Here is a 13,135-nt window from a genome sequence, read left to right as displayed (position 1 = left end):
TGCCGTGGGTTAGGGATTTGGATTTAAGCAAATACTTGAAGGATGAAGAGAGGTGGATGATTTGCCAGGCAGTGGGAACAGCAAGTGCAAAGGCCCTGAGGTGGATCAAGCATAATGTGCTCAAGAGGATAGCAAGGAGCCCAGAGTAGCCAGAGCTGAGTGAGTGAAGGGTGAGCCACAGAGCCTTGAATACCCTGACCTATTGGTCCTCCTGCATCTCTACCCAGGTGGACGGCATCCTTCAGTACCTGCCCTTCCAGGCGGCAGATGGGCAGGTGCAGGTGTTCCGCAAGGGCCAAGATGCTGTCGTGCGCACAGACTTTGGCCTGACTGTCACCTATAACTGGGATGCCCATGTGACTGCCAAGGTGCCCAGCAGCTATGCGGGGGCCCTGTGCGGGCTCTGTGGGAACTTCAATGGGGACCCAGCTGACGACCTGGATCTGAGGGGTGGAGGCCAAGCTGCCAACGCACTGGCCTTCGGGAAGAGCTGGCAGGCGGAAACAAGGCCAGGCTGTGGAGCAGCTGAGCCAGGCGACTGTCCCAAGCTGGACACCCTGGTGGCCCAGCAGCTGCAGAGCAAGAAGGAGTGTGGGATCCTTGCCGACCCCAGTGGGCCCTTCCGGGAGTGCCACCACACACTGGACCCACAGGGTGCTGTGCGAGACTGCGTCTACGACCGCTGCCTGCTGCCAGGCCAGTCTGGACCACTGTGTGACGCACTGGCCTCCTATGCTGCTGCATGCCAGGCCGCCGGGGCCGCTGTGCACCCCTGGAGGAGTGAGAAACTCTGCCGTGAGTACCGAGAGTGACGACTGGGGGACTCAGCCTTATGTATATTCATTAATGTATAAATATCATTAAGTCATTGAATTCTTATAACAGCCCCATAAGGTAGGGGCTGTGGTTATACCCATTTAACAGATGAGGAAACAGAGGCTCAGAAAGGTTGTTACATGCCTGGGATCATGACAGCTAGGAAGTCACAGATGCAGTAAATATTTGTAAGTTGGCTGAATACATCTGGTGGCCCCAGGTCTGATTCCCATTTGGCAGCTGTCTTTCAGAGATGAGCTCCTAAGGATCCCTGCCTGCACATCTGGCAGTTGTCAGGCTGGTTGGTTTGGAGGACCTCAGTCAGGACTGCTTGTCTCTGCTCTGCTTGGTCTCATCTTCCAGCCGGCTAGCACAGGCTTCTTCACACAGTGGTCTCAAGGTTCGAAAGAGCAGCAAGGGCGGACAGCCCCCAGTGGGCAAGCACACTCCAGGCCTCTGCTTGACATCACATTTGCTAATGTCCCATTGGCCAAAGTCAGTACCATGGCCAAACCCAGAGTAAGGGGTGGCCAGCGTCAGTCTGTCACAATCCCCATCATACATCTCTGCCACAAACATATGCATGAGTGAGCAACATTTAATAAGTTTTAGAAATGCCTGAGACCATAGACTCTAAGTGTTAAAAAAAAAAAAAAGGATAGAGTGAGTTATCATTGCAAGTCTCGTTAGTACACAACTGATAAAAAATATTAAACACGTATTGGAAAGACATCTCTTAATGAGATGGATGGGGTTTTTCCCCAATAGTTCACGTCTGTTGTTGGAAGGAGACAGGGTGTAGCATCAATTCTATTTTTCATTTTGTAGATATGGTACTACTAAGTGGGTGGAAGTGGCAGGAGTTCTGCTAGAGCAACGTCAGTCCGTTCTTTGAACCCCTTTTGAGTTGCAGGGAAGTTAGTCACACTGAGAGATGCCATAAAACTTACTTTTTATGACTTCTGAGCAGCTGATTCTATGAGGCCCTCCTTCTGTTTTGTCGGGAGCAGAGCTGGAACTGATTTGTTACCAGTAATGATTTGTCATCCATTGTCTCCATGCTTATGGTAATATTTGAAATTGTCCCTTCGTGTCCCTGGAAGTTTTCACATCCCCACGGCAGCATACTGTGTTAAGATTCGGGACTGTTCTCTTCTGTAAAGTGGGAGAAGCACACTTGCAAAAGGGACGGTGGGAAAGCAGATGCAACTCCATCAGAGGCACATTCTCAGGCTGATCGTTTTAGGAAGGACTTGCATAATTAGAGCCAGGACTTGTGTGGCACACTTCGCATTGGGCAGGTTCTGTTCTAAGGGCTTAACAGCTCTCATTTCATCCTCACCACCACCCTGTGAGGTGGGATCATCAAGGAAATGGAACCGCAGAGATATTAAGTAACTTGCCTGGGGTCACACCGCAGGGCAGCATGATTTGAGCCCAGGCCGGTTGGCTCCTGAATTTGTACAGTTAATTGTTGCATTCTATGGCCTCTGTAATAATTGAGAATCTCTTATTTCCTTAAAACTACTCTTGCCCTTGGACCCCTTGGAAGTTCTAGAAGACTGGGTTGTGAGGACTCAGACACCAGGCAGAGGGAGGCCTGGGTGGTGCCTGAACCCATGTGCCCAGCACCAGCTTCAGCTCTTGTGGATATTTTGCTATTCTCATTCCTCTATCTCCTCCACCACCACCCCTTTCTTTTTTTATTTTGTGGAAATATTTTAAAGCAAATTCTAGACATGAATTTTGCCACAAATACTTTAGTAAACATCTCCAGCAGGTAGGACTTTTAAGCAACACGACCACAGTGCTGTTATTACCAACAACAAAAATAACACTAATTCTTTAACATCCTCTAAAACCCAACCTGGGTTCGAATTTCCCCAACTGTCTAAAAAATGTGTTTTTTTCACTTTAATTGAATGAGGATCCAGACCAAATCCACACTGCACTGGGTTGATTTTTCTGTATTCATTTTTGTCCTGTAATAGCCCCCTTCTTTTTTTCCCCATCATATTATTATGAAAATTTTCAAATATACAAAAAAGTTGAAAGAATTTTACAGTGAACACACATATACTTACCATCTAGATTCTACAATCTGTGTTTTACTATACTTGCTTTATCACATGTCTATCCCTCTATCCACCCCTTCCTTTGTTCATGGAAAAAACGGGTCATTTATTCTACAGAATTTCCTACTTTCTGGATTTGGCTAGTTGCTTCTTCACAGTGTATTTAATTTGTCCCTCTGTCCCCTGATTCTCTTGTAAACTGGATATTAGATCTATAATGGTGCTGTCCAGTAGAACTCTGGTGATGGTGGAAAGGTTCTATACCTAAGCTGTCCCTTCTGGTCACCACTAGTCACGTGTGGCTATTGGGCACTTGAAATCGGGCTAGTGTGACCAAGGAACTAAATCTTCAATTTTACTTAATTTTAATTAACTTACATTTAAATGGCCTCGTGTGGCTATCATATTGGCTTGATTGGGTTCAGTTTTAAGGGTTTTTTTTTTTTGGTTTTTTTTTGTGAGGAAACCACCTGTTTTATAATCTGGGATGACTGGAGTTTGGAGAGAGAAACAGGGATTCTTTTTTATTTTTTTCTTTACCACCCTGGCCAAATATTTTAATTTACTATAGAATTACTACTACTACCACTACTACTACATTACTGCTATAGAGTGAAGAAGCTAAAAATACTGCATTCACAAATACACTGCATAGATTACACACACACACACACACACACACACGCATTTGCATGGTTAAAATATGTACCACAGATCCACAACTTGTTACCAACTTGAATAAGGTCATTAAAGACATTACAGATAAACCCAGACCACCGTTAAATTGGAATAGTATCTTAATTATCAGGAGTAGATTAACTGTGATATAATGTTTGCCAGATCCCACTGAACAGAGGAGGGTCTCCTTGCCGCTAGACCGCTTATACGTGTGAGTGTGTGTGAGCATGTGTGTGTGCATGCGTGTGTGGGGGGGGTGAGGTCCACGGTGTCCCCGGGGAGCAGGGATTCTTGATGCTGATGGCCGCTCTCCCTGCAGCCCTGAGCTGCCCGCCCCACAGTCACTACGAGGCGTGTTCCTACGGCTGCCCGCTGTCCTGCGGAGACCTCCCGGTGCCTGGGGGCTGTGGCTTCGACTGCAAAGAGGGCTGCGTGTGTGATGAGGGCTTCGTGCTCAACGGTGAGTCCTGCGTGCCGCTGCCCTCCTGTGGCTGCGTGTACCAGGGCACCTACCACCCGCCCGGCCAGACCTTCCACCCGGGGTCGGGGTGCAATTCCCTTTGCCGCTGTGAGGAGGGTGGCCTGGTGTCCTGTGAGCCCTCCAGCTGTGGCCCACACGAGGCCTGCAAGCCGTCCGGTGGCGTCCTGGGCTGTGTGGCCGTGGGTTCTGCCACCTGCCAGGCATCGGGAGACCCGCATTACACCACCTTCGACGGCCGCCGCTTCAACTTCATGGGCACCTGTGTGTACACGCTGGCTCAGACCTGCGGGACCCGGCCTGGCCTGGCCCAGTTTGCCGTCCTGCAGGAGAACGTGGCCTGGGGCAATGGGAAAGTCAGCGTGACCAGGGCGGTCACGGTCCAGGTGGCCAACTTCACCCTGCGGCTGGAGCAGAGGCAGCGGAAGGTCACGGTGAGAGCAGGGGTGGGACGTGAAGGGAAGGGGCCTGGGCTAGAGGGTGATCTGTGGGTGGAGCACGTGCAGCACTCAGGCCAGGGGCAGGGGGCACAGAGCTCCGAGCTGATGTGGGAGGCATGGGGTCCGCAAGGAGAGGAGGTGCCCGTCAGAGCCTACAGTGCGGAACCAAGGAGGGAGGAGGCCTTGGGGACCGAGACCTTCTCCCATGTGGCTCAGTCTCCACCTCCCTGCCCCTTGATTATCCCCTCCGGACATCTCTCCCACCCCTTCCACTCCGTCTTCCCCTTCCTCCTGGTCCCTGCTTTCATAAGGGTGTTATTACATTGAGACCTGTATTCGTTTCCTGAGGCTGCTGTCACAAGTTACCACCAACTTGGTGGCTTAAAACAACAGAAATTTATTTTCTCACAGTTGTGGAGGCCAGAAGTCCAAAATCAAAGTGTTGGCAAGAGATGCACCGCCTCCAAAGGCTCTGGGGGAGAATCCTCCCTTTCCTCTTGCAGCGTCTGGTGGTTCCAGGTGTTCTTGGCTTGTGGCCGCATCACTCCAGTCCCTGTCTTCGTTTTCACATGGCCTTTTCCCCTGTGTGTCCCTGTTTCTTCTCCTCTTCTGGCTCTTTTAAGGACACTTGTCATTAGATATAGGGCCCACCCTAATCCAGGACGATCCCATCTCAAGATCTTTACCCTGATTACATCTGCAAAGACCCTTATTCCAAATAAGGTCATATTCTGAGGTTCTAGATGGACCTATCTTTGGGGAACCACCATTCAACCATCTACAAGACCCTATTATTAGGCCCATTTTACAAATATGGAAACTAAGACCCAGAGAGGTGAGTCACACAGATCTTCAGTGTCAGGCAGGGGCTTGATCTAGGGTCTGACCTCTCGAAGTGTACCCTCTGAAGCACGGCATCTGCCACCTCCCAGGTGAATGGTGTGGACAAGAGGCTGCCCGTGGTGCTGGCCGAGGGCCGGGTCCGCGCCTCCCAGCATGGCTCAGACGTTGTGATCGAGACTGACTTTGGCCTGCGCGTGACCTACGACCTCGTGTACAATGTGCGGGTCACCATCCCAGGCAACTACTACCAGCAGCTGTGTGGCCTGTGTGGGAACTACAATGGCAACCCCAAGGACGACTTCCAGAAGCCCGACGGCTCACAGGCAGGCAGCTCCAATGAGTTCGGCAGCTCCTGGGAGGAGGCGGTGCCGGGCTCTCCCTGCGTGCCCACCTGCAAGCCTGGCGGAAGCTGTGACACAGAGCTGGAGTGTAAACCTGAGCTGCAGGAGAAATACGAGCAGCGGCAGTTCTGTGGGCTCCTCACCAGCCCCACGGGGCCGCTGGCTGCCTGCCACAAGCTGGTGGATCCCCAGGGTCCCTTGAAAGATTGTGTCTTTGATCTCTGTGTGGGTGGCGGGAACGAGAGCATTCTCTGCAGCAACGTTCATGCCTATGTGAGTGCTTGCCAGGCAGCTGGAGGCCACGTCGAACCCTGGAGGACCGAATCTTTCTGTCGTGAGTGAGGGGCAGAGAGAGGGGGAGGTAGAGGCACAGAAGGGGCAGACCCTGGGCCCCGCAGCCTCTCACTCCCAGGGGCTCTGACCCGCACGCCCTCTTTGCAGCGATGCAGTGCCCCCCTAACAGCCACTACGAGCTCTGCGCAGACACCTGCTCCCTGGGCTGCTGGGCCCTCAGTGTCCCCCCGCAGTGCCCGGATAGCTGTGCCGAGGGCTGCCAGTGTGACTCCGGCTTCCTCAACGACGGCCAAGCCTGCGTGCCCATCCAGGAATGCGGCTGCTACCACGACGGTGTCTACTACGAGGTAGGGACCTGGTCATCCTGGGCAGAGCGGGGGACTGCAAGCTGGACCCCCCTCCCACTGCCCATTAGCCCCACAGCCTGTCCGCCGCTTGGCCTCCTGAACGTCTCTCCCACCCACTCCTCTCCCCCTCGCCATGGCCCCACCGTGGTCCAAGTTTGTCCTCTCCCAGCTGGCTCCCTCCCACCCCTCACTTTTGCTCCCTCTGGTCTACCGTCCCCAAGGTAGCAGGTAAGACCCTTCCAAATATGACCATAGGTCCTGCAACCTGAAACCATCCCCTGGTTCCCCAGGTCAAGTTTCGGCTTCGTATCCAGGTCTAGATTTCGTCTCTGTGATACCAGAGGCCAACTCCCTCTGCTTCCCTCTCCCACTCTCTGAGACTTACTCCTTTTCCTTTGATTTGAGTGTGTGTTTATCTAAAGTTTGTCTCCCTCAAAGGTCTGAGAGCTCTGTGAGGGCAGGAACCCTCTCTGTTTACCTCCTCATACGAATAATAATAGCACTACAGCAAACAGGTATATGGTGCTTACTATGTGCCGGTTACTGCTTTAAGTGCTGTATGTACAATATATATGAATTTATTTATTTATATGTAATATATATACTTTTTATATAATGTTATGTATAAACTTTTTATTATAAAAATTTTCACACAGGCAAAAGTCAAGAGAACAGTATAATAAATCTCCATGTACCCATCACTCAGCCTCAAAAATAATCAGCATTTTCCCAATCTTATTTCATCGCTACCCCCGTTTCCTCTCCATTCTGGATATTTAAAGGAAATCCTTTTTCATTTCATCTGTACTTTATATGTATTATTAACTCAGTTATACTTTCATAAGTTGGTGCCATTATTACCTGAAACTTACAGATGAGGAAACTGAGGCATAACGAGGCTAAGTAATTTAAGCAGAGTGGTGTAACTTGGAAACAGCAGAAACAGGCTTCAGACCCAGGCAATCTGCTCTAGAGCCTTTGCCCTTAATTCCTATGTTTCTCCCATACAGCAGACATTTAGTAGCTATTTTGGAATAAACAAATGAGTGAGTAAATGAATGAAACTGAATGAATGAATAAATTGGGCCCCAAGGCCATGCTGTGCCTTAGACAAGGGGCCACCCTGCTGGAAGATGTCCCTTTTATGTCCTCCAGACCCCTTTATGCCCGGAACACCAAAGTTGCCAGAGTCAGCTCCCGCCCTGATAGCTGTGTCCTCTGTCCCCACAGCTGGGGCAGACTGTACTCATTGACAACTGCCAGCAGCAGTGCGTGTGCCATGCCGGAAAAGGCCTGCTGTGCCAGGACCACAGCTGCAATCCAGGGCAGCTGTGCCAGCCCTCGGGAGGCGTCCTGAGCTGCGTCAACAAAGGTGCTGGGTTGGGGCCAGGGCCGGTGTGGCTGGGGTAACAGAGGACAGGGACTCTGGAGCTGAGGGTGATGTGACCTGGCTCTTCATGGTGGGAGGCACAGAGGACTAACGATTGAAGTCTCAGACCTGGGGACCCCTAGGCTGGGATTCCCAGGGCCAGGAGCAGTAGCTCTCCAGCGTGGAAGGCAGGGACTCTTATGGTGGAAACCAGGCTGTGGGAACCCTCAGGGATAGGTTTCCCAGGGCAGATGGCAGAGACCCTCGGTATAAGGCAGGGACCGGCAAACTTTTTCTCTAAAGGGCCAGATGGTAAATATTTAAACTTGCAGGCCATACGGTCTCGGTCACAACTACTCAGCTCTGCCTTTGCAGCATGAAATCAGCTGTGGACTTTGTAAGTGAAGGGGTGTGGCTCCAATGAAATTTTATTTACAGAAACCAGAAGCTGGAAGTGTATAGTTTGCTGGCGACTGGTATGCGGGTTTAGGCTTAGGGTTTCAGACACCATCCCCAAGGGGTAGAGGAGACTGGGACCCACAGGGACAGAAAGCAGAGTCCTGAGGTCTAAGGCAGAGACCCCACCAAAGCCACGGTCTTGAATACAGGACCCACCTCAAGTGGAAGATCAGGATTTATAGAGACACACTCTCAGACAGGGGACACCCCTCAGGATTAAGTCTAAGCCACAAAGCCACCCCACAGGACTGACTTCTCGGGGTGGAGGGCACAGAATAATTCCCTTATTCCTGAGGATAAAGGGATATACCTCCAGAATTGACTGAGATCTCAGGGCTGATGGGCAGGATATCAGGGACTCCCAGGGACCAGAGTATCTTGGTCAGAGTCCAACAGGAGACAGAAGCCACACAGTAGCTTAAATAGGGAAAGTTTAACAGAATTCTTTGCTTGTAATAGGGATTGACTACTAAGGGATAAAAAGAACGCCGACGAACACAGGAAGAGCAGATGTAGGGAGCAGCCCCTGCCCCCAAAGGTTACAGCAGAGCACCTAAGGAAGGGAGGAATTGGGAAGACGGCCCCCACTCCACGGCTGAGAGGCAGGTCTCATTGCAGGGTGGCAGAGAGGCTGTGCAGCCTGAGCTGGAAGGTGGGAAAACCCCCACTGGGGTGCTGGCAAAACTCATTGGGAAGCCACCTGCCAGGGTGCCTGAGTGACTCCCTGGGAAACCAGCTGGGGCCAGTGAACCTCACCGAGTGGGTGTCCCCCAGGCTGCTGGCCCTGCTTGCCACCTGGAGCCTGGAGAGCAAAGCCCACTGGAAGCAGAGCAGCCCCTTCCTCCTGCCGTGACCCTCCAGCGCCCTCTGCTGACAAAGCCTAACTTTATTGGTGGATTTGGAGCTAAGGGGCAGTCAACTGAAAACTGGCACAGGGGGGAGAGAGAAGGAAGTTTTAAGGCTGGGGTCTTGGGCACAGGGGTTCCAAAAGCTGGGTTCACAGATTCAGTGGCCCTAGGAACAGTCTTGGACAAAGAGACCCTCGGAGGTAGGGCCTGAGAAATGAGATCCCCCAAGGCCAGGGTCTTAGGCACAGCAACCCCAGGGAGACAGAATCTTGCACAGAGGGATTGCCAGGCTATGAGACTTAGATACAGGGGCCCCGGGGTCAGGGTCTCAAATGGTGGGACCTCTGGGGTTAGTTTATCACCAGAAAGTTCCTGCAGTACCTTGGTCTTGAGCACAGAGACCTCCAGGACCTGGGTCTCAGGTGTGGTGGCCCCCAGGAGGCTGGGAGCTCAGGTATGGGGGAACCCGGGCCCGAGGTCTTGGACACAGAGAACCCTGGGCTGTAGATGTTCTCATGGATGCTCACAGGGCTGGCATCACAAACACAGGGACTCCTGTGTCTCTGGTCTCAGACCTCGGTCCTCTGGGGCTAAGATCTCAAGCAAGGGGACCCCAGAGCCTGGGTGTCAGATGTAGGGACCCTAGGACCTGTGTCTTGGCTGCAAGGACCTTGGGGCCTGGGTCTCAGACAACAAACAGCAGGGCCTGGGTCTCAGATGTGGGGACCTTTGACAGGGTCTTGGACACAGAGTTTCAGACGTGGAGGGGTGCCCAGGGCCTGGTCTCAGAAATGGCAGACTGTAGGGCCTGCATCTCAGATGGGAGGAACCTGGAATCTGGTCTCACCCCCAGTTGCTCTTAGAGCCAGTATCCCTCGCACAGACTGGGGCAGATGATGGGAAGTAGCTGGTCGTATGCTTGGCAGCCCCTCAAGGTCCTCTCTCCTCTGCCCCCAGACCCGTGCCATGGTGTGACGTGTCGGCCACAGGAGACATGCCAGGAGAAGAATGGCCAGGGTGTGTGCGTGCCCAACTACGAGGCCACGTGTTGGCTGTGGGGTGACCCACACTACCACTCTTTCGATGGCTGGAACTTTGACTTCCAGGGCACTTGTAACTATGTGCTGGCATCAACCAGCTGCCCAGGGAGCAGTGCCCAGGGCCTGACATCCTTCACTGTCACCACCAAGAATGAGAACCGGGGCAACCCTTCTGTGTCCTACGTGAGGCTGGTTACCGTGACCACCCTCAACACCAACATCTCCATCCACAAAGGCGAGATTGGCAAAGTCCGGGTAAGGATGGCCCCTGAGCCCCCAGGTAGGGTGGGAAGGGACCTGCCGGCCACAGTTAGGAGCTCAGTGCTCTCTCTCTTCACTTAGGCCTGAAACAAAATGGCAGCGAGAGCAATAATAATTACAACAAAAACATCACCCCTCTATTGGGAATTAAATGAGCCTAGACCTTTGTTAAGGGCTTTAATGTAGGACTTAAATTTTGCCGTTTTAGAATTTGCCTTTTTAGAGATCCGGGTTTGAATCCAGGCTCTCCTTATGAGCTGTGTGATGTTGGGCAAATGACTTGACTTGGTGGGCCTCAGTTTCCTCATCTGTGAAATGGGGATCATAGCAGGCCCTGCCCCACAGTGAGGTGATGCATGTAAAGTGCTCAGCTGAGGATCTGACCCAGGTAAGCACCCTTGATTGTTTGTGAGGGAACAAATGAGAGGCCCAGAGCCTCCGACATGAAGAGAAATTGAGAGAGATGGAGAGAGAGAGAGAGATGGACTGCCCCTTTCTGCCCAGAATAATGGAGATGCAGATTAATGGCAGCTCACAGGGAGAGAATGAGGTATGGAACAGAGCAGGCCCTCAATAAACGATGGTGAGTGAGTGGAAGAAATGCCCAGACACACAGAGATGCACAGGAGATGATGAGAGAGGGAGGGACTAGGTGAATGAGACCTAGAGAAAGACCCAGAGAGATGGACCCAGAGAGAGAATGTCACACACACACACACACACACACACACACACACACACACACACACACAGATGCAGAGAGAGACAGTGCACAAGTGAGAGAGACACAGAGAAGGGAGGGGGCCCAGAGAGAGAGACAAAGTGAGAGAAACTCATAGAGAATCCAGAGAGAGAGAGATAGGTCTAGATGTAGAAAGAGGGAGAGAAACAGAGAGAGAGAGAGAGAGATAAGGGAGGGAGACAAAGATCAAAAGAGAAACCCAGAAAAAGCAGCAGAGTGTGCTTTCATTCTCCAGGGCCTGGACTAGAGCAGATGTCCATAATGTTTGTCAAATGACTATATGACCAGCAGTCACGGGGAAGGCCTTGGCAGCTCCCAGCCACGGCAGGACAAGCGAGGGAGGCAGGTGGCCAGAGCCGGGCCTCGGCATCTCCAGTGACCCGTGTTTGCCTCCCCTCCCCCTCTTCCCCCAGGTGAACGGCGTGCTGACGGCATTGCCTGTCTCTGTGGCCAGTGGGCGGCTTTCAGTCACCCAGGGCGCATCGAGAGTGGTGCTGGCCACCAACTTCGGGCTGCGGGTCAGCTATGACTGGGATTGGCGAGTGGAGGTGACGCTGCCCAGCAGCTATCACGGTGCGGTGTGTGGGCTCTGTGGGAACATGGACCGTAACCCCAGCAACGACCGAGCCTTCCCTAACGGCACGCTGGCTCCCTCCATACCCGTCTGGGGCGGCAGCTGGCGGGTTCCGGGCTGGGACCCACTGTGCTGGGATGAATGTCAGGGGTCCTGCCCAACATGCACCGAGGACCGACTGGAGGAGTACAGGGGCCCCGGCTTCTGTGGGCCCCTGGCCCCTGGCTCCGGGGGCCCTTTCGCTGCCTGCCATGCCCACGTGGCCCCTGATAGCTTCTTCAAGGGCTGCGTTCTGGATGTCTGCCTGGGCGGTGGGGCCCAGGACATACTTTGCCAGGCTCTGGCTGCCTATGCCGCTGCCTGCCAGGCTGCTGGGATTGTCATTAAGGACTGGAGGACGCAGGCCGGCTGCGGTGAGTGTTGGGGGACAGAGCAGAAGCTGGGGGCAGGGGTCCTGTCTCTTTGGGGCTGGTTTGGTTTCACTCCAGTCCTTCTGGGTCTGTTTGTTTGTTTTTTTCTCTCTGTCTTTCTGTTTTTGTTTTTGTCTCTCAGTCTCTTGGCGCTTGTCTCTGTGTCTCCCTTTGATTGTCTCTCATCCTCTCTCTCCCTGTCTCTGGGTCTTTCGTTGTCTCCTGCTCTGTCTCTCGTGGTCTCTGTCTGTCTCCTCCTACCCTATCCTCAGACCCCACCTCCTGACACCATTCTCTCCCTTTCTTTCCCTCCCGCTTCTTCATCCACCCACAGAGCTCTCCTGCCCAGAAAACAGCCACTACGAGCTCTGCGGCCCACCCTGCCCAGCCAGCTGCCCGTCTCCTGCACCCCCCACCGCCCCTGCCCCATGTGAGGGCCCCTGCACCGAGGGCTGCCAGTGCGACTCAGGCTTCGTGTTGAGCGCCGACCGCTGCGTTCCCCTGGATGGTGGCTGCGGCTGCTGGGCCAACGGCACCTACCACGAGGCAGGCAGCGAGTTTTGGGCTGATGCCACCTGCTCCCAGCGGTGCCACTGCGGGCCTGGCGGTGGCTCACTGGTCTGCAAGCCTGCCAGCTGTGGGCTAGGTGAAGAGTGTGCCCTACTGCCCTCAGGCCAGCATGGCTGCCACCCTATCAGCACAGCTGAGTGTAAGGCCTGGGGTGACCCCCATTACATCACCCTGGATGGACACCATTTCAACTTCCAAGGCGCCTGCGAGTACCTGCTGAGTATGCCCTGCCACGGACTACCCCCGGGGGTAGAGAACTTCACGGTCATTGTAGCCAACGAGCACCGGGGCAGCCAGGCCGTCAGTCACACCCGCACTGTCACCCTGCACATCTACGGCCACAGCTTCACCCTCAGTGCCCGCCGGCCTCGACAGCTGCAGGTGAGGGGTCAGTGGGCCAGGCAAGAGCATGTGCCAGCCCTGGAGTTGCCTGGGACAGTTAGGGGTCTGCCACTACTCTGATTGCCTTTCACAGGTTAACAGGGCAGATGGAGGGATCGAGAGTATAGGCCTTGGAGCTGGATGGCTTGGAGTAGTGGCTTCCCCATCT

General features: G+C 53.3%; 1 protein-coding gene across 1 annotated transcript in view; it reads left to right on the top strand.

Annotated features, from left to right (window-relative positions):
* The window catches only part of FCGBP (Fc gamma binding protein), a 103,512-nt gene that overhangs the window by 78,874 nt on the left and 11,503 nt on the right, over positions 1-13,135 (top strand). Inside the window, exons 7-14 of the mRNA XM_082366698.1 lie at positions 228-795; positions 3,889-4,481; positions 5,420-6,005; positions 6,113-6,312; positions 7,543-7,684; positions 9,946-10,283; positions 11,445-12,018; positions 12,350-12,966. Coding sequence (XP_082222824.1) covers positions 228-795; positions 3,889-4,481; positions 5,420-6,005; positions 6,113-6,312; positions 7,543-7,684; positions 9,946-10,283; positions 11,445-12,018; positions 12,350-12,966 — 3,618 coding nt within the window. The remainder of the gene's footprint in view (positions 1-227; positions 796-3,888; positions 4,482-5,419; positions 6,006-6,112; positions 6,313-7,542; positions 7,685-9,945; positions 10,284-11,444; positions 12,019-12,349; positions 12,967-13,135) is intronic.

Source organism: Balaenoptera borealis, assembly GCF_965194805.1.
Source record: "Balaenoptera borealis genome assembly, chromosome: 19".
Classification (NCBI taxonomy): domain Eukaryota; kingdom Metazoa; phylum Chordata; class Mammalia; order Artiodactyla; family Balaenopteridae; genus Balaenoptera; species Balaenoptera borealis.
Note: the sequence above shows the minus strand (reverse complement) of the source record. Positions and strands in the feature narration are given on the sequence as shown.